This window comes from Mercenaria mercenaria, unplaced genomic scaffold (genome assembly GCF_021730395.1).
Source record: "Mercenaria mercenaria strain notata unplaced genomic scaffold, MADL_Memer_1 contig_3486, whole genome shotgun sequence".
NCBI classification, from domain to species: domain Eukaryota; kingdom Metazoa; phylum Mollusca; class Bivalvia; order Venerida; family Veneridae; genus Mercenaria; species Mercenaria mercenaria.
In genome coordinates this window covers 21,592-48,150 of record NW_026461628.1, presented here as the reverse complement: position 1 = coordinate 48,150, position 26,559 = coordinate 21,592, and the positions used below count along the sequence as shown (strand labels likewise).

At 32.4% G+C, this 26,559-nt stretch overlaps 1 protein-coding gene across 1 annotated transcript in view; it reads right to left on the bottom strand.

Moving 5' to 3' along the window:
• Positions 1-6,870: 6,870 nt before the first annotated feature.
• Positions 6,871-26,559, bottom strand: part of LOC128553110 (interferon-inducible GTPase 5-like) — a 41,259-nt gene continuing 21,570 nt past the window's right edge. Inside the window, exons 3-4 of the mRNA XM_053534224.1 lie at positions 20,160-20,219; positions 6,871-10,822 (exon numbers count right to left, since the gene is read on the bottom strand). Of these exons, the coding sequence (XP_053390199.1) occupies positions 9,666-10,664 (999 nt within the window). The 5' untranslated portion in view covers positions 10,665-10,822; positions 20,160-20,219 and the 3' untranslated portion in view covers positions 6,871-9,665. The remainder of the gene's footprint in view (positions 10,823-20,159; positions 20,220-26,559) is intronic.

Below are 26,559 nucleotides of genomic sequence, written 5' to 3'. Positions count from 1 at the left end.
ATCTGTCGCGTTTTCGTGCTTTCGCCCCACCAACACGACAACATGAAAACTTGACAAACTAGGTTCATGTCGAGTTTTCGTGTTTTCAACACCACAGTTTTCGGCTCGCTTTCTTTGTGCTTCACGTCATACATAAAATAGTGTTGTTGTTGTTTTTTACTTTAGGGCGTTTAATTAAATAAGTATTTGCATAAGCAACTATATATTTAAATGAAAAAGAATAGAAAGCTATTTAGGTAGAAAGATAATAAATTAATTCAAAGGCTACAGTAACACTAGATGTAAAACTGGCATTTTGGTTCACGTCACATCTATCAAATGACTCAGAAATCCGTGCATAAAAAGGGGCGAATTGTGCTCCTTCTGTGAAAAGCATGAAACTTGACATAGTAGTAGGTAGATATTAAACGCTTCATTTAAGACTGGGAAGCAGTATGTGGAATTCCAAGATGGCTGCCAAAATCCAAAATGGCCGCCGTAATTCAGTTTACTTAGGAAATGACAAAACAAGTTTTTGTATCCTTTAGAAAAACTTAAGGCATAATAGTGGAATATACACTACGTTTCAAATAGATTTGAAATTTATATTAAAAAGTCGAGATGGCCGCCAAACACATCTTTTATTTGAAAATGACGAAATAATTGATTAAATCACGTAAAAGGATATTACTTGGAACAATCATATAAGATATATACCCTTATTTAATCAAGATAAAAGACTATTAAGACCATTATATTCCAAGATGGCCAGCACTATGAATGTATTTATAGATTCACTACTGACACTTGATCGTCTTTTCTGAAGTATACAATCCATGTTATATAATATATATTGTCTAAACTGAAAATACATATTATCTTATCCTATGCTACTTGTATTCTTTTATACAAAACAGTTATGTTGAAAGTTGGTTTCTTTCGTTTACATGCAAAATTATATATGAAATTTGGCTCGCCCACCCCTTTGTTCAAATGCAGCCATAAGTTAAAACAGTACATTAAATATGAAAGGACAAAGCTCAAAAAATGATTTCAAAACAATTCAAATTAGCAAAATGTTATTTTATCAATTTATTTGATTATAAGTTTTTTTTTCATATCAATAAATGTTTAAATGCTAGTGATCACAAAGAAATGTGCAACAATCGGCTCAGATATTTATATAACAGGTACTTGTTAGGACAATAATGCATATAGTGTACAGTGCATAAAGTAAAAGAGAAAACTGTTTTCATATTGATATTACTTTGTTTTCCAAGCTGAGACGAAAAGTAAAAAAAAAAGAAGAATTTTGCAGCACAGACACAGATGTAAAGTTGAGATAATTTACTAACAGCAAAAGTACAAAAATACAATTTCTGGTCCAGGGGTGTATAAAAGGTATATTAAATTGTGAACTATGAACTTTAATATCAAATTCATTTTGTTTTCACAATAATATGCAGTTTGCAAATGTATGAATTTGAAAGAAGTATCAGGTACTGAGTTTGTGCTTTTGTCAATTTATTGTTCTTCCTACTTTAAATACATAGCCATTCATTTGTTAACAACAAACCAACCACCAACCTGCTGATATGTATTGTTATATTACCATAGCTTAGAACTGTTTACAATTTCTTTCAGCATAAAGCAATAGTATTAATATGGCTACTTTTGATTTTGCATTCAGTGTTGTTATATTCTATGATTCTTTAGGGTCATGGAATCCATTCAATATATATAGGATTACGCTAAAGCGAATGCTAGGTGACGTGGGTGAGTTGCACGACCCATTACCTCTTATGAACAGACTAAGTCAAACCGAGGAACAATTAACGTCTGTATAATGCGTTGCTTCTACTAATGAATAAGCATATCAGATGTACGATTTAAAGATAAGTAGGACATTAAAATAAGGCTTTGTCTTACATGCCCGGAAACTGTCAAACATCCACTGAAATGTCCTGCAAACTGCAGCATAAGAGAGGAGTTATACCACTCAATGTACATTCTCAGGACTACTGCCCAACTCCACAGTCTCCATAAGGTTCCAGTAACGGCATACGCAGGCTCCGTATGCTATCACGAAACAAATAAAGCGGAATAGGCCTATGACATATGGTGTAAATAAGGTTTTGATCACTGAGTGGTGTATATATAAAAATAGCCGCATGGAAGCCTATTTGTGACCTGCTTGACAATAGAAGATGGACTGCACACTACACGTTCAGACTGTAAATTAGTATACACTATGTTTTTTTTCTACATTTTACCTCACTCAGCTGTTCAAGAAAGTTACCCACTGACATCTGAGACATTGTCATCCTTTCAGAGAGGAATCCTGATATGTTTCGTAAAGTTTGTACATACTGCCCAATTAACTAAAAAAATAAAATTCATTTCTGGTTTTCTCCAGTTGGGTAATTTGCGGTCAGAAACAATTCTAGTGCTACTGCCAATACTTGAACATCTGTCTAAGGGTGTCGCGCCAACTGAAGCATCCATAATTAGTGCAATGTTATTGGATGGGGCTGCAATTTTGAACAGACTGAAAGCGGGAACCATGATTCATCGTAACTATATACTTCAACCATACATTCTCAACAGGTGTGACGTCGTATTTGAAATCTAGTTTTGAATATTCTCAAAACTCATTTAGATCAGATTCCATTCTTGTACCGTGAAAAATGTAAGAAACCAGAATTTCCCTTGTGGCATCTGCGACTTCCCAGGATAATGCTTTATTGTCATTATATGGGTAGTTTAATGGTATGTTGTCCTTTCGTACGTGCAACAGAATTATTATGTCTTTGCTGCCAAAATGGAGCTGTTAGCACATAAGGGACAGTAGATTTGTCTACAATGGCAGCCTTAATGCCACAGACCAAGAGAAGGTACTAAGCATTGTTGTTTGCCTTTCTACTCAATTTTTATTTTGTAATGTTTCTTTAATTGATGGAATGAAACATGTTTAAACTACTTATTTACCAAATGTAAATCTAGAGTCAGTCAATGACAAAATAACAACATATACCAACATAAGCAATAGGAGCATTATCCGAATAATTAATCCAATGGCAATAACTGTGACTTGTTGTATATATATACGAGGTCATGTGTGCATTTTCGAGATAAATCCATTCTTTCTGATTTTTTTTCGTGGTCATCTTTGATTTTATTGGTCATATTCATGTCCTTATTTACCAAATGTAAGTGTTTAATTTTTCATGAGCATATTTTACAAATCTATAAATCATCGTGCAACGTTCACTGAAGTTTGCATTAAAATTTTGAATTTTATTGGCCATAGTAAATTTTGTATTCAATGTCAGTTTTACGATTGTTTGAAGGGCGTATTATACAAATATATATACAGCCAAGCAACATTTCAAAATTTTTACACAATATGACTAAATGATGCACAGTTTTCCTGAAAAACAATTGTGGTAACCATTTTGAATTTTACAGGCCATAATGAATTTGTTCATCCACTGTTAGTGTAAAATTGTTTGAGGAGTTTACTTTGCAAATAAGTTCTAAATGTACCCTGCAATATTTCATCCTTTTCGCACAATTCGTCCATTTGAAGAGCGATTTTCATGGACAAAATGACTTTGTGGCGGCCATCTTGGATTAGGCTGCGATATTGGACTTTTTTCTGTTAGCATACAGAGCTAATCTCTAACTAAAGATAACGTTTTGCTATATTTTGTAAACATTTTTTTTTCGCCATGTACACGATGCTAAATAATGTTTTACAAAAATGTGTATTTAGGCAGCCATCTTGAATTTTGGCGGCCATTTTGAATAGCTACAACCAGCTTCCCAGTCAATAATGAAGGGCAATACATCCATCTACCATCATGCAAAGTATCATACTTTTCACAGGAGGTGCACAATTATTTCATGAACTTTCTGGATTATATTAAAGTAGATGGGGAAAATAATTTAAAAATTTTGCAAAAATCTATAAAACATACATTTTAAAGGAATCTGAATCTGACTCTATGTAACCTTAAATAAATCTGTTACAGAATATAAAAAACGGATGACTGTCGTAAAATGTTACTTAAATGTAATTGATCGCCTGAATTATTTTTAACGTATGCCGAAATATAATGATTCCAACAGCTTTTACTAAGGTATTAGACCCCTAATAGTGATGTTTAAAAATGGCATTTGCTTGGTATATTCTTACAGTTGACCGTGCTTCGCACTGTGTTGCAAATTTTGAGAAACTTTTACCGTACCGTTTTTTTTATAAATTTTGTGTAATTGATGTTATTTCCTCGAGCTCAAATAGAGACAAATTTCAAAGTGATGGTCTTTATCCAAAACGTTTGCAGAGAATTCAATATACCATTATTTATTTTATAAAAGAAACATCAAACTATTGATAAACAATTATAAAACTTAAAATAAAATTGTCAGTATCATTTTATTCTAGGGTACCTCAAGTAAACGGATTTAATGAGACAAAATTGTAACTCCAACATTGAAAAATTAAGGTCGAATCCTGCGAGTCTGTTTTGAATTTTGCTCACTTCATTCAAAAATAACATTGGGGCAGAAATAAAACCTACCTACATTTCTTCCACAATATGTAATCTAAAGAATGAAGGCAAAATGGAGAACTTTTACCGCATGTAACTCAGTATTTTCAAAGATGTCTAACTCTACCCCTTCTGTTTCAAAAGTAAATTAACTTTGAACAGCAAGAAATCGCTTATTAAATGATGTTGTTTTCTACTTTTATACAATAAATCAATAATAAGTCTTGAAAGAAGTAAAAACTTTCTAGATAAAAAGGAAAATAAGGAAAAAAATTTGGTCCCAGTGGGGCTTGAACCTACGCACCCCCCCCCTCCCCCCTTGAATATTGCAGTCAAAGTAGGTTTATGGTAGGAATTGAATATTCTTCAATAAGGAGGTACTCTTCTATGGGCCTAATACATTAATAAATAAAAATATCATAAGACCCGTTTTCGTTTTCAGTTAGTCTCCGTGGTTAAAACCTTGGGCATCGCTGACCAATCCATCATTATCTGCAAAGCGATAAACGGTTTAAATATAATCACTCCTTCCGGGTATTTCTTCATGTCCTAATCCACCCGCCCCACATACACTTGGAGTTAATTGATTTTTTATTTTTATGGTCCTGTCCCCGACTATTTATGTGTTAATTTTGAAAAGTCACTTTGTGCTTCCACATCGTAGACCAACCAGCACCAGTTCGAGACAAAAGTAGAGTTCCAAAAACATATCCAAAGACAGAATTTTTTCTCGACACACCATCACCATAATGAAAATTTTCGTTTTTAGAGGGTCCTCTTTCAAACGGTTTCGGTGGTTATATTGAATATTCAATTTGTGTTTAGACATCAGGGACCATCTCAGCATCATTTCCATTTTCAGGTTTCAAATATTTCTTATATTATACTTAACTATTTTCTGTCTGCTTCTTCCGTAAGTTAAAAGGGAAAATAGTAAAAAATGTGAGTAGGCATGAAAACGAATTGAATTATTATTTCAAAAGTTTATAATTTGCCCTATAAAATAAATTGTTCAATTTATATCATTAGAAATTAAATGGACATTTGGAAATTGATCACTCTTGACTTAAAAATGACGCCACAATCCGCACAACAAAACATGTTTCTCTGTCAAATATCAAGTTTCATTTGATCTGATGTTAAGAAAAGCCCAACATAAGATGTCAATCCCAAAAAGTTTTATCGATAGAGATCATAAGCTACATGTGGTTGATTGTATACTAAACCTACATATTTGATATGGTATCAGGCTTCTTTTTGAAATACCTCTTGACTGACGTACAATATTTCAATCTGTATGACAGCAGACACTCCAGTATTAATCTGTATAAAATTCCAATTACAATTACATTATAAAGAAAAAAAAGAACCCTACGAAATGCCTTTTTTTTGATATTGTATAATTTATTTTAATGAATGAATGAATTAAACTATGTAATTTTCCCGCTATATATATTTTTTGATAAGAATCGTGCATGCCTGTCCGTGAAGGACAGGGTTTTTAAAACCCGACGGAAAGGGGACTTTGGTGTTTTGTGTTTTGTCATCTCTGACTTGACGGTTAGAAAATTAAGCACCGATTGACATTTACAGTCGTGTGTTTCTTGCCTATGTCATCTCAATGAGCTTGTGCAACATATTTCTCCTAGGAAAAGGGTAAATGAATTTTTCAACGTCTGAATGCAATGAATTAGTTGGAAAATAATTTTCCCTGATTAGTCAGTCTCTGCTTGTTTTGTTGGTCATGTGACTAGAGGTCAGATAGGCGACCACGCTAGAATAATTGTCATTCAGTGATGGGCATTGAGGATGGTTATAATTATTATGATCATTAATACTTGCGATTGAGTACACAGTGCATGTATTATATTTCAATTTAAAAGTAAAATGTTTGACAGGATATTTTGTCGGGATGATTGATCAGGATATCGATGATATTGAAGATATGTATGATATGACATGTAACAATAGTGCACACAGCAGTGTCAATACGCTTACACGCAATTTATTAATTAATAAATGATATTAAGTGAATATGGTTTTAGTATTTACTAGTAGAGATTGATAAGTTAAGGGAAACGTAATCTCCTGCCAGGATATTCTTGTCTTCTCTCGCCGCTAGGTAAGCAAATTAAAGTACATCGTTGATCAGGTATGCAATGTTCAACACCCACCACTCTGCCTTTATCATGTCTTGTAATATGTTCAATTGTAAAAGAAAAGGAATCCACTTTTGCCAGGAGAGTAATGATTTTTTATTCACTATTTTCCGTCCTTACGCACTAACTATTTTTAAATCGAATAAGTACTGCAAATACAAAAATCACAACATCTTGAGGCAGATATAAAGATACTTTATTTTTATTTCCTTCATTGTTTAAGATGAGCTGAAATAATTGGTACTGTATACCATATAAAAGAGAATACTATGAGAACAATGAATATCTTATGACGAAATGTCCTCGCCTTTTTATTTCTACAATGATAATAATGACGTAAGTTATTTTTTTAGCAAAACAGAAATTTAAAGATTGCCAATGGCCATCTTTCAAAAGAATATTTTATCTTAAGATATTAATTTCAACAAATAACAAAATCGAATAGCTTGACTATATATTTAAATCCAGTTTGCATATAGAACTACACTCTAATCTAAATGTTATGTAGTATGTAGTTGATTGTTAACAAAACAGCCAGATGTTTAGTGGTAAAATCTATATGTATTCATTGCGTGTTTATATATGCATGTACACAGTGCGCACTATTTGAATCCTATTGCAAGGTATTGTTATTACATATACACTGTGTATTTTATGTTTACATTAAACTATACGAAGTAGCTGTACATGTTTATGTATATGAAATTTGGATCTGATATATCTTCAAGTGTTGTTAAGTATGTTTCTAGGACCTCTATACGGTGATTAATTCGTGACCTTGTAGAACAGACATCAACAGGCTAAATTTGGTTCAATAAGGCTGTAAGTAGGGTAAAAACATTTACACGTCATTTCTAAGAACTATGAAAAAACTAGTTACGTTATTGTTTAGATAAGGCGGCAAGATCTCGCCCAACGACACATAATACTGACAGAATTTATTTTCAATGTCGAACCATTATTTAAATAAAATAGCGGTTCAAAGTTTGTGAAAATGACTTACAATGATGCCGTCATTTTACTGTTTATGACGTCATTTATATACTATTAATTCTTTTTATATATAAAAATGTCCGTTTGAACAGATGACGTACAACAGTGTGTTATGTTGAGAAGAATAATAGTCTCTATCGTTCTTGTTAAAAGATATCGAAAAACTGTTTAAAAAAAAATAATGATAATAATATAATAATAAAAACGTACGTACACTTTAATATTATATGTAAACCTAACCATTTTGAGTTTTCAGTGACAAGGAAACAAGCTGACTGTTACTTTTATCATAATTAGGCTAGACATAGCCAGTTGTGATGAAGTTCTGAAAATTCTGTCAGAATGAACATGACATCAATCTTGCCTTTTTCTTAAACAATATTTACAGGTTGAGAACAAGATAATCAAACAGTTCTTTGAAAATAAATGTATTATAAATCTAATACGTAACTTTATACATTTTTTAAAATAAATTTAAAAAATGATACATATTTAAAAAGCCTATTGCAACGAATAAAGATATAGACAATTCCAGAGTAAATTGTCTGTGAGAGCATTTAATTTTATCATAACTTTCATTAATGTCTTAAATCAAAAGACTAATTAGATTTAATACATGTTATGAAAAAAGAAATCGAGATGCAAATGATGGTTTTTATGATAATTGTACAAAAATATTTGAAATATTATGCAATAAATGAATGAACTACTGTTAGTGCCTGTATTGCACTTACTTATTAAGCACTTGCGGGCACACGTTAAATAATTCCTGTCAGATAAAAATTTTCTTTCATTCTTGAGGACAAATTTGCATTCCTTCATATAAGATCAATAAGGTTATTTTTACACGTAAGTGTATCAGTATTTTCTATAGGTAAATATTTAAATGAAGTTCAAAATGTGTTCAGAACATTATTGTTTATTGAAAACAACGATACTGTTTTAGATTTCTTCAGCGCATAATATCTCGACATTCCCAAATATCATTTAATAATTGCCCTTGTTTCACATTGTCTAGGATCATAACCTTGATTATTTGAAACTCGATTTTGCCTCTCTCGATGCTTCTTGAAAGTTTATCCCGGATGAATTTACAATTCTGCTGTAAATAAACATGGGTACAATTCGTTACATGCTCACTGAAGTTTTTGAATTATGCAGTGTAGACTGGATAAATTTTATTCAATTTCTGTAATTTGGCACTGGCAACGATATCACGAAGGAAATGCAATTCTTATAAACTCACCAAAAATACCAGTATTAGAAAACAATGGAAGTGAATTCATGTATAAACTTTTATACATTTATACTCCTTTCTGACATGAGGATAACATAAATCATTTATCTGACATGCTTTACGGTCTAGTAGGCAATACCACGCTTCGTACAAATATATCTTGTAAGTCACTTGATTTATGTCTAATATAGTTATATAAGAATAAGATGTAATACTTAGGAATTTTCTGTCTTAGCAGATGATTGTTGATTAATAAATACTTTTCTGGCAGGATATCTTCATGGTAGTCGTCGCAGTTGCACAAATAATGAAATAGACATCTTGTTGAATTTATGTGTAAACCAGCTCAGTATTTGCGCTTGTTTTAATTAAATAGATAATTTAAAAAAAAACTTTCCCGTTTCTGAGCATAACATCACCATTTCGAGATTAACTGTTCCATGACTTACGATCATAAGCACTACAGCGCACTACGAAATTCTTTCTATCGTTTGCTCCTTCTGCAAACGACAAGTTAGAAAAATATGTAATAAGGAAATACTAATATTTCTTTAACCACAAATTACGGTCATTTTAACATTGCATAAAATACGTCACAGTGTAAACAGAAACCTAATGAAATGTAACCCCAGGTTCCGTATAGTTAATAGTGTTACGCAACTTCATTACATGATTCACAGGCTGAGGACAAACGATGTATACTGTCTACTAGAATGTTACTGAGAATATGCGTATACTGAATGATCAATTTAATGTCTTAACAAAATATAGGACATTCCGAGCATCATATTCCATCGTGTCTAAGATTTCTTCGAGAACGAACTGTGTCGTACTGATTGTGGTATAGCAGCTGATCACTGAACCAATCACTGGTAAAGTGTATTTAGCAATTTGGTTGCCTGCCCCAGAGAACATATGTTTCGCGAGGAACGCTCCAATACCACTTATTGACAAATCTTCATTCATATGAAAGCCAACGTTATTTTTTAACGTATCCAAACTGACACCAACCGTCTTTGCCAGTTTTCCCAGTGAGTCGTCATCGAGAGCGAGTTGACTTCTGTAAAAAAGTACTTCTTCAAGGATTACTGCAGCGTCGATACCCGTTGATAAAAATGGAATGGGTATGGCTGCTCCGGCTCCGGCCAATAGAGCTATTTTCCATGTTCTAGATCTGAGTGCATTTGCCTTTTCTTCGATGACTTTTTCTGACATGCCAGCCAAACTAAACACCATCAAAGATTTCTTTTCCTGAGGAACATCCTTCACGAGCTGCAATTCCAACTTTTCAAAATCGTATTTACGTGTATCACGGTTAGATATCATAAAAAAATGGAAGTTGGGATCTTGGTTCCTTGGCATACCTATTTCACTACGAAGCTCCGTCTTAAGTTCTTCGAAAGCTTCGTTTTCATCAAAAGGCCCGGCTCTGTCATGTTGTCGGCTTGCCATTTCGATATCAGTTTTGGTTCTGACCATGTAATAACGCTTCTTTAGCTTTTGTACTTCGTCCATCAACCAGAAATCAATCTCTGTGAATCTTTCTGTGACAACGATAATAAAGAAGTCATATTGATTCGCATTAATTTTTTCGAGGTAATTTTCACGTGGAAAAGATAGTGTACCAGCTCCGGGAACATCCCAGAGAACAAGGTTATCATGTTTTGGGTGTCGATATTTGGTTGGATTCTTGGTCGTTTCTTTAGAACCAACCTTTGCAGCATTTGGATCCTTCGGGTCCATTCTTATTAATGCGTTGATAAAACTTGATTTACCTTTGCCTGATGCTCCAGTTACGGCTATATTAACGAACTTTTTCTTCCATTCATCTAAGTTTGCTTTTAGTACATTTCCAATACCATTCGAACCAAATTTCAATATATGATCCTTTATTTTACTATCTGTAAGAAACAAGTAAACGTGTATTCTTTCAAAGCATCCTTCGAAAAGATTTGATTCAAGTCATTTGCAATATCTTCTTTTTTTTCAAAAATTTTCGATTTCTTTTTCATTCTTATTTGTAAAGTGCATTGTTACGTAGTGTTCTTAAATGGCGTTATCTAATGATTTGCATCAGTAAATATGGTAACCATACAAATTTAATGTTAAAGCTACCATTATTAAAGACGCCCGCTACAGTTTCGTAACTTTTTCCCAATAATAGATTTTGATGAATTGTTCTTTACTACAAGATCATGTTATGATGTATTGAAAATGAAATGAAAATGCTAGGTCATCAGCACTTTTTCAATTTTATTTGCCCCTAGATATGATGCTATTTTTAACATTTTTCAAAAGGGGTTAGTTCACTAGTGGTCGCATTTGCCAAAATCTCAGATAAATTACACACATGTGATAGAGCAATATATATCCTGTCTAAATACTTGACTCATTTCAAGCTGAAGGACACCATAATGGTTGCTAAGGCAACAATGCTAACTACCTTAAAATCCGTTTTTACTGCAAAATTGGCATTTAATAATGTGTTACTAAACAACAAACACTGCTGTCATAAACATTAACAACACAACACTGATGAATTGCAAGTTGCTTCGATTTCCATCCTATCTTAGGCTATGTTACTACTTTACCATGCATATTTGAGACAAAACATTGTTTTAGTTCTCAATATTACAACAGAAGGTGCTCTATACAAAATTAAGCAGACTATAACTTGTCATGAAATAATTATCAGAATAACTTGTAAAATAGCAGACAGTCAAATAATTTATTATTATTATTATTACTATTATACCAGATTTATATAGCGCCGTTTTCATGATAAACACGTTCAAAGGCGCTTTACATATAGCAAACGCAGCCACACAGGGCGCGAAATTCATCCTCAACTAGTACAGACACAGAGCGATCTGACCAGAGGGACAGAGTGAGATAAAGCCCCCAGAACAGACAGAGAGAACAGAAAGAGATACAGGCTTGTCCGGCTAACTTAGCCTAGCTCTTTGCAAATAGTCAGTCTGATTCTTTAAAGTAAATAATTATGGAGGTAAGATGCGAAAATAGCATTTTCTTCTTGGCATCATACATGACTGAAATTATTCAATCAGCAGAGCGATTGCGTTTATTGCATTAAATAAGTCAAGGTAAACTTTGTGTGTTATTATCTACAGACTTACCCTGAGCCTTTTTTACACAAGGGAAACAATCTGTTTATATAGTGAAATTGTTGAGTGAACACCGTTTGTTAATCCAAATCCTGTACATGTTATATCAGGGCAAAGGAAAAGTAACCTATCTGTGTTAAATGCCAAGCATGATAACACAGTTATGCATCTAGCAGTCCTGAAATTGATTTCTTCGATTTTCTCATATTTCTAGATATTTTTCCCATACTTTGACGCATATGTATGGTAAGTTGAGATTGTTCTCTTTCTAGCAGTAGCCTTACCAACATATTTCACCTTGTGAATTCTGTGGTTTTGACTTGTTAAAAAAATCGTCTGTTTGTTGACAAATTTCATCACAGAGAATGTCCCACTTTCCCCAGGGTAATCAATTATTTGATCTTTACATAGGTTTGTATTCACTTTGCTAATTCATGCGGCAAGTATGCATGCTTTTTCCATGCATAGAGGTAAAAAGGGCATAGTTTGAATGAGGTTCTAGGTCAATAGCCACCTAAGCCTATTATAACGTCTTAACAGAGTTGTCTCCATTTTTTCCAAATATTTTACTCGGGATCATTTTTTTCAGCTCAAATAATTCTTTTTCAGGAAATGATATATAAATATTTTTTTCAGTCCTTGTATTTTGATGCAGGTAACTACACATACATCTAATATAGATTGCTCCTACTTGAAGCTTGTAATTTTAGTTACAATGCCTATATTATCAGTATTTATCTTTTTGTTTAATAAAAAGGGGAATTATTACAAAATGTGAGAAACACATCCAGATATTTTAGAATGAACATTCACAATGTAACTATTTTCCCCACGTTTGAGCTGTAGTAATGATATACAATACTTTATTCTTAACCTTTTAATATTATAATGAGGAAATAACAGGAAGTAATTTTTAGATACATTGTTGTTACTATAATAAAAATATGTACATTTTTTGGTGTAATACTTTTATTAAATTCAATTGAGTGGCTAAAAAGCGTTCCTTTACCATTCAAAGCTGGATAGTAACTTTAAAATCATTTTTTCATCATCTATTGTGGAATGAAATCCTTCAGGTGACGTACAAGTTTTTAAGCAAGTTAGGAATACAGTTGTTTACCGAAGATTACTTGTTCTACCCAGGCATCTCCTTATGATCAAAGCAGGGCTCGAACCCTCAGAGACTATGGTCTAGTGATTTGTTACCGATATCCTTCAACACTTGACTACAGAGGTACCTTGTTAACTGTACTAAATGACCAGTGTGATTGTTAAAAATCATATATTACGAACAGAATTTTTTATATTTCTATGCAATGTATTGTATAATTCAATGAGTTGATTATGATTTTTTTTTTAAAATAAGGTTCTAAATAAACTAGAAAAATATTTCCTTTGCTATTCTTGCATTACTGGTTTCTAGTTTTATTACATGTATTAATTTAATTTAAATATAACTGGGTATTTAATTTGTATGCCAGCTTTGTCACAGAAGCTATCATAATTATTAAAACATAACTTTTTTTTAAATACTGGATTACAATTCACCACAGACTAATATAAAACATACAGAAATACCTGTGTATTTTTTTTTTGCAAGAGTAAAACCCTTCCTTTATATAACATAAAAATGAAAAGAAAAAAGAAAACTTTCAAAAGTTGAAGCGAGTGGCCTCTCCAACATTATATATATTATATATCCAATCTTATTATATAGTTGTGACAATGTGGAAATTTCTCAATAAATTGAATAAACCTTCTGCTGGAGACTGATACCATTTTTGCTCTACATACAAACATACAAAATTATGATATCTCTTTTAGATTTAAGCTAGTTCTGCGTGTTCTCATCAATTATTTTACAATGCAGGATTTGATTAAACCCTGATTTTTCCGAATTTCAGAATATTTTCTCTAAAGATCCAAAATAAAGATTTCCTTTATGTATAACTTTGAAATATGTCCCTCTTAAATAGTCGATTAATGGCTATGCTGAAAATAGACACAATATCCCTTACTGAAAGTATAAAAATACATATTTTTGAATTTATTAAAAACTAGTGTCAAACCATTCCTTATTATACCATTTTAACCGAAAATTTCACTTCTATATTTAACGAAAACGACATCTAAGTCTCACACGAATTTCGTTTTAACTGAAGTACTAAAGACAAAGCCTCAAATAATATTATCATTATATGGCGCATTTACCACGCTGAAATATTACAAAATGAATTGAAACATACGCCATAAGATGAAACCAATATCTTAAAAGTCATGTAGAATAATGTATAAATTTAACGTTAGACTTGACGACAGTCAGTTAAAGATCCCTACTCACTACTGGAGTATCAGCTATACAGACCGCAAGCTCGATCCATTGCTAATTCACTCCATGCATTACAAAAAAAGTCTTTTTTTAAGGTCTTGTCTAACTGCAATTACAGACCAAGTGTAGACGTACTGATCTAACGCATATGTTGGCTCGATATTGTTTTGTTATCTGACTGTTTTGTTTTGGTCCATTAAAACTTATGGAAATGTTTAAATAGGCTATTATAATAAGTTATTAATTCCACAAACCCTACAAATGTTTACGGTGGCACAGAGTTGACACAGGTGTTTTTATACTAATACGTGCGCATGTAAAAACTAATACGTGCGCGCGTGTTAGTATTAAAAATCACCGCTCATAAAGTAGAAAAAATCATCTGCACGCGTATAACTTATTGCGTGCGCACGTAATAGCTAATACGTGCGCACGTAATAGCTAATACATGCTCACGTATTAGTTAAAAATATCACTTATTACGTGCGCACGTAATAGATAATACGTACATACGTATTAGTTAAAAAATCATTTGCACACGTGTAATTTATTACGTGCGCACGTAATACAGTAGAAACTCCGAAAACCGGACCATCCAAAAACCGGAATCCTCTAAAGATTTTCTCTTATAAGTTCAAATAAAAATCATTCTGAATACTGGAAACTCTGAATTCTGAAAACCGGACGGTGTTTCATGGCCACAAAGGAAAATTATTCATAAAAGGTCCTTTGAAAACCGGGCAGTAAGTGTCAAACTTACGTGTATTATCACATTGAATTGATTTTCAAAACATAATCTCAAGCAGGTGACAATTTTTGTTTACTAACTAACAAGCACATGTGTTACCTAAATAGCTGCGAAAGTAATTTATTTGTGTGTTTGTATTTTTTATATTAGCTATGAAAGATTTATAAGCTTATAAAGAGCAAAACATTTTAATATAGTACAGAGAAGTTAATTGATATATTGATGAACAGGTGATTTTTCATTAAATTATATATATATATATATATATTTTTTTTTTTTTGGGGGGGGGGGGGGTGCTTATTAAACATTATTGGTATTAGTATTAATTATTAACTATAAACAGCATGTTCCATGATTTATAGGAGCTAGACTATTTATATCGACACGATTAGCAAAACATTCTTTTCATTATAAAGTATCATTTTAAGGAATTTTTTTTCTGTAAAGAAATAAATTAAATTCAGTTTTAATACTTAACAGAGACACACAATGCAGATTTGGGAAAAGAAAAAACCTTAAAGACATTAAACATGTTACAGTCACATAAAATGAATAAGAATATACATATATAACTTCGATCAGAAGTTTGTGCAAAATCCTCTGAAAACTGGAATCCTCTGAAAACCGGACTTTCGACTTGGTCCGGACAGGGTTCGGTTTTCGGAGTTTCTACTGTAGCTAATACGTGCGCACGTATTACATGTAGTATAAAAACATCAGCGTTTGTATTTGTATAAAAACATCTGCGCATGTATTACTTTATACGTATATAGATGTCTTTTATACAAGTACGTGCACACGTACTAGTATGTGCGCTGATATGTTTTGTACTAGTGCGTGCGCATGTATAAGTTATTACGTGCGCACGTATTAATATATAAACATCCTTGTCACCTTTGTGCCAGGATAAATGTTCGACAATAAGTACTTATAATTTTTCCACTCATTATACTGATTCACTACATAGTCTTATAAAAGAAAAGCTGATAGTGCTATTGAGAAAAATATTTGCAATTTATAATTATAATTATTTGGCATATTATAAATATAGAACATACTTTTTAGAAGTAATTTAACGAATACACAATATAGAAATGTAATCAGGATTGTGAAGCGCTTAGGTTGCTATAAGAAAACATATTTCTCAAATTGACTATACCAATTATATAACAAAGAAAATGGTATCACCAAGGGGACTAAATGCACCCCATTTATTGCTAATGTATAATTTTACTGTTCTGAACGTGATTTCATACTCAGTTTGTCCATAGAGATGCAGTTTTACATTATCATGTGATTATTGAAGCTTTGGACAACCTATTTTTTTCCAGAAATTGTTTAAGACATTTTAATATCTAACAAAAGCAAAAGGCCGCTCAAAGTTAGACAATTAAAATAATATAAATCCTTATATTACCAAAGAATTATAGAGCTACAGATGATATTTTCATTGACTACGGAAGGTTTAAGAGACATGACACAGACCTTACAATTAGTCTGACACACACTGCAGAATAGGGGAATATAGTTTATGAATATTGAAAAAATAAACATAATGTAACTATTTGTAAAAATCGTACAGAAGTTTATCCAAAGACGATGAAGTGCCTGACTGTCCCCTATACAGTTAGTTTCTAGGCTTTCCGTTTTGATGGCATGATCATGATATAGTATAAATTGTAAGACTACGTGAAGCGGTCTACCTTTTATTCAATATATTTCTATGTCCAGTAACTATGTGTTCAACCTTTGCCGAAAGGTCATGAAAATGTAAATAAACAATATTAGATATCCTGGTCGGCAAAACCCAAAACGGAAAACGTTGTTGCTTCAGGATAGATTTTCTGGCGATAGATGGAGTGTAAATACCCGACAATGTGTTTTGGTATACATAGACTTTCTGTATTTAATAAAACTAGTACTTGATATTCTAACAAGTGCTGTCATAGGAGACAGCACGCTCGACTGTTTCAATGTTGGATAGAGATACTGGGCATATTTGATGAAGCTTGAGGTGACACTGGAGTGTTTAATGACTCCAATTTGGATGAATATTTTGGATAATAGCTTGAGTCTGTGTCAAAAGTATTTATGAGAAAGAAAAGAATCAAGTGTATCAAAACATTATATAAGTATAATTCTAAGCAAAACGTGGGGCATAATTCATGAAATATTAGTGCAAGAGTGATGCACCTTGTGTCATTTTGAATCAAATCCATTTTGTAACTACTGAGATATAGTGAAAATGCATCAAAATTAACAAATAATTCTAAGTAAAATGGGGCATAATTCATGAAAAATTGTGCCAGGGCTATGGACCTTGTGTCATATGATGTGAATGATAAGGTGGAACGACTGTTTTAAGTTTGAATCAAATCCATTCAGTAACAACTGAGATATAGTGAAAGTGCATCAAAACTTAAACCTGACATTATTAGTAAAAAGCAGGGATAATTCATGAAATACTGCTGCAAGAGTTATGACCCTTGTGTCATATGATGTGAAAGATGATGTCGAACAACTATTTTAAGTTTGTATCAAATCTATTTAGTAATAACTGAGATAGAGTTAAAGAGCATCAAAATTTTATCCCGAAATTCTAAGTAAAAGGGGGATAATTCATTAAATATTACGGACCTTGTGTCATATGATGAGGGAGATGATGTGGAACAACTACTTTCAGTTTGAATCAAATCCATTAAGTAATAACTGAGATAAAGTTAAAGTGCACCAAAACTTTAACCTGAAATTCTAACTGAAAAGGGAGGATAAGTTATGAAATATTGGTGCAAGAATAATGGCCCTTGTATCATATGATATGAGTGATGATGTTGAACAATTATTTTAAGTCTGAATCAAATCCATTAAGTAATTACTGAGATAAAGTGAAAGGGCACCAAAACTTTAACCTAAAATTCTAAGTAAAAAGGGGGACAATTCATGAAATATTGGTGCCAGAAATATGACTCTTGTGCCGTATGATGTGGGTGATGATGAGGAACAACTATTTTATGTTTGAAGTAAATCCATCAAGTATTAATAAAGATAAAGAGAAGGTGCATCAAAACTTTAACCAAAGTGCGGACGCGGAAGGACGCCGACGCCGACGCCGACGCCAGGTCGAGTAGGATAAGTCTTCTTACTTCGTATAGTCGAGCTAAAACTACTTGTACATTTTGCAATTGCGGCTTTAATATACATCCTGTCATAATGTCACATAAACTTCCCCGTACACCAATTTGCTATTGTTGTCCGTAAATTTCTGATAGGAGGTTAATTATCATCATATTGAAATAGATATATTATACATAGATTTACAGATAAGTATCTTTTGTGAGATGTTTTTAAAAGAAATCGTGTGTAATGTTTTATCCACACATATAGTCTACCATGACATGTGGACAAGCGCTCAGCTGCAACTTTCTCGATTATTTTTTAAAAGTTCTATATGTGGCCATATTATTAATAAATATTTCTTTTTTTTTTCAAATTTTATCCGTAAACCATACTTTAAATGGTTCAGTTAATGAAATAAATGAAATGCACTAGAACTAAGCATTCTTCTATGTACCTATGTTAGTTAACCGTTTAAAACATATGGACTAAATATAACCCAGTGTTTCGAGGTTTTCAAAGACATCAAGGACTGACTAAGTCTTCGTTCATTCAACGGACAATTCAAGTAGCTGGTGTTAAAAAACGAAACGAAAAGAAAACTTTTGTAATTTATTATGTGCTAACAAACTAACTGATAAAAACTCAGTAAAAATGGTAGACTGAGTATAATGCTGTTGAATTTTCTGGGTTGAACAGGTTGATTACACTTATTAGAATCTTCAACATAAATACACGCTCAAGAAATTCTGATTAATTGATATATATATCACTTCAGATGTAACAAGGTGTACCCTTCCTCAAATAAACTAAGATGAATAAATCTCACAATGCTTAAGTTTATATTATCTAGTTGATCCTATTTTCCGTATCAAAACAGAATTCTAGAGACTGGAATGTTGCTTATATACTGTTCAATTCAAATGAAAGCTGCCTTCAACAACTACATCTAAAATTGGTTTAATATGAAAATATGTCAGCATTTAAATATAGATCAGTCCCACACACAATTATACATTGTTTCAATTTAAGTTTATAATTATATAGTCGCCACCGGTACCAATTTGGACGGCTCATCCAGGAGACTGGTAGTAACGTTAACGCGGGGGGATATTGCAAGAATCAGAGAGAGTTGCAATTCCTGGAGTTACCCAGGATTTTCAGAGTGCCAGGTGAGTAATAATATCTAGCTGAAAGCCCTAGTGCCCGAACTCACGACCCCTATTTTCATAGTCAGTTTTACAATACGCTCTTGATACTTTCTTTTTAAGAATTATTTTTTTCTTTCGCTTTAAAAGAAATACCCGACTAAGATATATCGTAAACAAGAATTAAACAGTTTGCTGCTCAGTCATCTTGCTGGGATATTCCTCCTAATGCAGTAATAAAAATCATTTTACATTTGCCAGAGGCCCCTATTACGGCTATATGTAAGGGCTTTCCTCCATTTTTCTAAATTTCCTTTAGGGCGTGCATTTTTTTTCTCAAAATACCCTTCTTATCCACTGATTCATTCTAAAACTTTAGTAACTGAAATTATGGATACAGATAAAATATATCCCCTAGTTATTTCTGTATGATGAACGTGTTCAGGAATATACCGAATAATTTTAAGATTTCTATATTCAAATTACAGTGTAAGCATATTTTCAATCAGATAATACTTCGTAGGTGTATGGACATTTGACGGGTAGTTTGTTTGAAGCTTTACTCTTGCCGTGCCCTAGGAGTTTTCGGAAGAAAAGATAGATCACAGAAATACATAGAAAAACAACGGACACATGAAAACATAAAAGTAAAAAAATACCTCCTATTTACTCCTGAAGATCCTTAAAGCAGTTATCATAAGAAAATTATCATTGTTTGTCCCCTTTTTTCAATGTTTTGGTCAAATATTAGTAAAAGCGACATCGAAATCATACCTTCTTCTATGTCGCTCCATTCGTTTTTCTGCTCGTCAAAAGTATTGACTATTACCCAATCTACAATAGTTGATAAAATAATAAGTTATTTATTAGGTGCAAATATTATGCTACATAGTTCCTTTTGCATTCAAACCTGTGTGAAAAGACCAGCCAAGAGAGCAGCATAATATGACTCCTAAAAGCAGGTGACTGCTTAAGAGAGGTTGAAATTAGAACAGAAACTCGATTTGGGAAGTAAGATGGGTGGCTGCTCAAGGCAAGTGGCTGCTTAACGCTTTAATGCAGGAAACATTACTCAATTCTACATGTACATGATTTACAAGTAGATCTATGAAATATATATTTCTTAATTCCGAAAGTTATTGTTTTGAGCAAAATAACTATTTCCCTTTCCTACATAACATAACTTTAAGCTCAAATGGTCGTATTCCTTTACTATCGAAATACTTTACTCGGGCTATCACAAATGTGATTCATGCCTTCACCTGGTCTTCGTTGAAAATACAAGGCCATAATCAAAGGAATTAAAGAGCAAGTAACAAAATCCCGTGTGCACAACTAGGTATCAATATTGAACATCGCTGAAGTTTTAATAAATTGTATGAAATAAAATTAATGAAGCACAGACATTTCTTTTTATATCATATAGAGTAGCGGCTATATTGCAAAAACGGCGTTCCATAGATACGGTAAGCCAATCACATATCGGTAAAAAGTCACGTGAAATCACTCAGTCACCATGTGCTTCACTACTTTTATAATAAGAATTCTAAACGGTATCGTATACCTGTATTTAGAAATATTTTATTGCCGGGGGTGTGAGGTGGAGAGTGTAGGAGGAGGACCAATTTAGAACTAAGGCGTCACCGGCCATTTTGGGGATAGGTTTAGTTTTCCCTTTGCTCTTGCAATGGATTAGGGGCTGTTCCCCTGGAAAAATTTGAAATATACGTATGAAATTGTGTGCTATGGTGAATGGAAGGGGAGGGTGTCAGCGGGGTCTCCCCCTAAAAATTTGGAAATAGAGTTGCGAATGGTTGCCTCCAATGCATCTTTTTTGTATTTCTTTTTTAGGTAAGAGAGTGTACTCCCATCGTTTTAGGGGCTTCCCCATGGAAAGTATTGAAATATAAGTATGAAATGGATGCTTCTAGTGCATTCTGTTGTATAGAGTATGAGGTACGGGCTACTAATTTAATTTTACGAGGGAGATCAAATGGGTCTCTCCTTGAAATATTTGAAATATAAAAACACAAAAACATGACTATTTGATGAGGATTTAAGTATTCTACAGTACTGTTATCAAGAGTTGTATTTCATTAACAGTGTATTTCATGTAATATTCATTTACTGCATCGAGACAAATGAATCATCTATATTTGTTTTCCGGACAGAATATATAATGAAATGTAAAAATAAATAGATCATTTCTTCATTGGTTTTATGCCAATTTTAAATGAATTCAAGGGAAGGTGTGCGATCATGACAGTTTGCTAAAATAAGGCTGTTATTATGTTATTTTTATAACTGTCAATATTAATATTATTATCATTATTATTTACAAAGCCACTGAATATGCCATTGTATAAAAATAGGCGTTTTATCAAATTATTCATTCCTAGTTTCAGTTTTAGAATAGGAAATGATATAATAGAACAGTTAAAAATGCATGTTATAGTCGTTTAGGCATCAAAGAAACTTTACAGGAGCTAAAAATATCACTATGGAGTGAACCTCTGCAGCAAGAGACACCGGAACGTGAAGTTCCAAATCAAAAAGGCAGTTCAATCATTTTTAAAATAAATGACATCGATAGTATAAGATTAGGTATGTCGCACGTGTGTGCTGATTTGTCCAGTGCACAAGATAAATTGAAAAATGGTGTGAGATAAGCATTCCAATTATTATGATTATGACACTTAGTCTGGTGAGCGGTCTATTTTTTATTCTAAGCTAACTCATTAAACATATTGTAAGGGACTGTATGAACGTTGCACTGAAAGCATGGATCGGCAAAATTATGAAATTCTTTTGAAATAAATCAGTCCAGTATTTATAACAAAACTTGAATATTATAAATTTCGATTCATCATGTTCATGTAATGTGATTTATTTTGTCTGCAATTAATTCTTAACTCGCCTCGCTTTATATACTTGCTTTCGTTTTAAGAGATGTTTTTAAATAGACATTTTGAATACAACTTCTTCTAGACGATATATGACCTTTTTGTGACAGTTCGCCGTAAAATAAAACTCGCCCAACTCACCCCTGACCAAGGATGTATTTAAAAATGATAACCAAACACACACGTATTACCACAGAGTAGTTTAGATTATGACGGTATGGACGCACGTTTTGACCTCTACTGACCGCTCCCCTTCACTTTTACTGTCCTCTACTGACCAATACTGACCTTTGCCTTTAAATGCGATGAAAAACAAGATCTTAAATAAAATAGAAAGTGAATACTTGTATTAAGAAATAAAAATTCTTTGATATGAAACAGGAACTGATTATCTTTCCATTTTGTTTGACATTATTTACTTTTAGTATTTTTTTACGATAATTATACATGTTTATAATTATCATCTTCTTACATTTTAATGAAAAATAACAAATAATAACCACACGATGTCTTGATATTGTATGTTGTTATACGTTACTCCTGGAATATATTTGATTTTTTGTTTCGGAGGAGGAAGCCGGAATGGGTCAAAATATATATTATCAATAAAACACATCCCATGAGTTCCAGGGCTGACAGAGTCATCTAAATTGATTATTCCCCATTCACTACTTAACGTAGGCGCGTTTAGCAAATTATTTCTTCTAAATACATCCCTGGTTTAATTGTTAATTGTTTTACCCATTGTTCGATTTCCAAAGTAGAAATGGTTTTATTTTCAAAAGCTTTTGAGTTGGAGTTTGTATTTTGGAACTTCGAAAAAACACAGGTTTTGACTTAGTACCTTTGGTACTACGAAATTTTACTTCGTTTTACTGGTACAAAAGGAATTCGTCTATACGGCCTTTGCTGAGAATCAATCTGTATACTTTGACCGTTATAGTTAGAGTGATAATACAAAAATCAGATAAGTCTAGAAGCAGATTACTTTTTATGTTTATTGTTTGAAACCATACGCTAAATTTTTCATCAAGACCCAAGCGTCAAAATCAACATGGCGTCTGAAATCTAAAATGTGCGCAGAGATGTCCGCCAATTCTCTAATATTTGATGAAAATGGCCATTAACTAATATTTAATGTTGGATGTAGTTAAAATGGGTAATGAGATATTTAAATCCAATTTTCGAAAAATTAACACTTTTTATGTCTTTATTCAAAATGGCCGAAAAATCCAACATGGCAGGCATAATATGGCCAAATTTTAGATTTCCAAAATATCTAAAAAAAATGCCTGTTTCATATTTTGTTGAAAATTTATAAAGTTCATAAACGTGAAATATGATGCCATTATATTACTTTAAGACAAGATGCAGCTCGACTGACAGTTTTCCAAATTCTAAATGTTAGCCAAGATTCCCCATCAGATTTTATACTTGAGTTATTGAACATCCGTTGGTTTCGTTGATAGTTTATGCCCACTTTCCTTGGCGAGATGGTATAATGAGTAAATCTTACTGTAAAACTATCTCAAACTATGTACTTAAAAAACAGAAAGTACATGACTTCTAGTTTCTCCTATCACTGCAAGTGAAACATAATATGTAATGGGCTTATTGAAAAGCGACCAACAGAAATTGGTCTTTTACCGGGGATATTTTCATAGTCCACTATCATCAAAAATGAAACGGTTTTTCAAACGAAGAAAACGACAGAAAGAAAAATTTCCGTTCACAGAAAGAAATAAGCTGTTGTACTTTTGCTTTTTTTATTAATGTTATATACATTCCTATATTATCAAATGCGTATCACACTGCCAATTTACAATAATAATTTATTTTTATTAATAAGATATTGGCAATAACCCTTCAAGTTCAAGATAACTATTTATATATTCTCCCAATTTTACCTGTAAAAGTAATATTGTTCAACTGCTTTTCTTTTCTTTATGTAATGACAATATTAACATAGTGTAAACATAATATTCACTAAGACTTAAAGCAAGGCTTATCTATGAAATAAAGCCTGTTGATATGTTGACTAAGTTTCTAAAACCATTATTATGATATTATGTCAGTAATGTCAATATCGAATGCATACCAATGTAGTGTTGTTATAGTTTCTGGTACTTTGATATACACTTCTTCTTTTTGTTTAAAATTCTATTAATTATCGAAACAATAGTCTTAAAATGCTGTGTGACAGATACAAAAATCTAAGGTACTTTAAATCGGTGTTGTTATACTTTCTTGTCCTTTGGGATCAAGAGATCTAGCAAGTCATTTTCAATTTTTAGAATGAAGAAATGAAGGTAATCTATCAACAAATAAACATGCTAATGGATTTTAAACACCTACGCATCGGTAAATATCCAGCGCCGAAGTACAAATTAACTAACATAAAAGATGAAAATAATGTATAATAATTATATGATTATGAAAACGAACAAAAGTATTTCATATTGAAGATCACGTTAAAACTAGACTATTGAACGGCTCTCAGGGAAGTTATTTATTTTAAAACTGCACTGACACTTATATGTTCGCCGGATTGTTTATAGAGTTTATAAATAAATTACAAGTTTTATATTAAGTTACATGAGGCATATCCCCGATATAATCTTATTATGGCAGTCAAACCGTAAGAAAAAATATACGGTATACGAACCGGACGACTCGCATTTATGAACTAAAACCAGTTGCAACTGATTAATTTTCATTTGTTGTTAGGCGTTGAAAATGACAAGTGTTTTGATTAAAAGAAGCAGATACATTCACACTGTCGCCTAGAGAGCCAGGAGCGTATACACATGGGTATCGTTGATTAAATTTTTAACAGCCTTCGGATGCAAGAAGCAACATCAAAATTACTCAAAATATGTAATAAAGAATATAAATTATGTACTTTGAAAATGATGTTGGTTCCGACTCGCTGAGGTATGTAAATTTCACTAAATACGCCATAATTTCATCTAAAAATGGCTTAAACATAATTTTTAGATATTTTCAGATCTTTGGCATAGAAACCCAAAAAATCATTTCTGAACATTTCCGTCTCAAATTTACTCGTAAAGATGTCAACCACTAAAAAAAGAGGACCAAGATGGCCCTAGGTCGCTCACCTGAGAAACACATTATAACAATGTAAACATGTTTGTTCATCGAAATATTCTGGGCAATTCTCATTAAGATTGGACAAAAAATGTGGTCTCTTGAGTTTAAACAAGTATTTTCTTAGATATGACATAGGTTTTGACCCCAGATGATCCATATTCAAACATTCTGACAAAATTTCGTGAAGATCAATTTAAAAATACAGTCTCTATCGCATACACAAGGTTTTTCTTTGATTTGATCTAGTGACCTACTTTCTGACCCCAGAAAGACCCATATTCAAACTCGACCTAGATTTCATCAAAGCAATCATTCTGACCAAATTTCATTAAGAGCAATAGAAAAATACAGTCTCTATCGCATACAAAAAGTTTTTCTTTGATTTGATCTAATGACCTACACATTCAAATCCGACTTAGATTTCATCAAAGCAATCATTCTGACCGAATTTCATTAAGAGCAATAGAAAAAATACATTCTCTATCGCATGCAAAAGGTTTTTCTTTGAATTGACCTGGTGACCTAGCTTTTAATCTCAGACAACCCATACTCTAAGCCGATCTAGACTTTATCAAGGGAATCATTCTGACTTAAGTTTATGAAGATCAATCGAAAAATACAGTCTTTTCTTTGATTTGACCTAGTGACCTAATTTTTACCACAGATAGCCCATATTCGAACTTGACCTTGACTTTATCAAGGAAATCATTCCGATCAAATTTAATGAAGATCAATTGAAAAATACAGCTTCTTTCGCATGCACGATATTTTTTTCTTTATTTGACCTAGTGACCTAGTTGTTGACTCAAGATAATTCTTATTCAAACTTGACCTAGTTTTTATTAAGGCAATCACCCTGACAAATTCACAAAGATCAATTGAAAAAAAATAAAGCCTCTATCCCATACCAAAAGTCTTTATTTGATTTGACCTAATGACCTACTTTTTGACCGCAGGAAACCAATATTCAAATACAACCTGGACTACATCAAGGCAATCATTTTGACCAAATTTTATGAAAATCAATTAAAAAATAAAATCTTTATCGCATACACGAGATCTTTCTATAATTTATAAGTATTTGACCCCTGACAACCCATTTCCAAACTTGGCCTAGAGGTTTTCAAGATAATCATTTAAACCAAAATTCAGGAAGATCA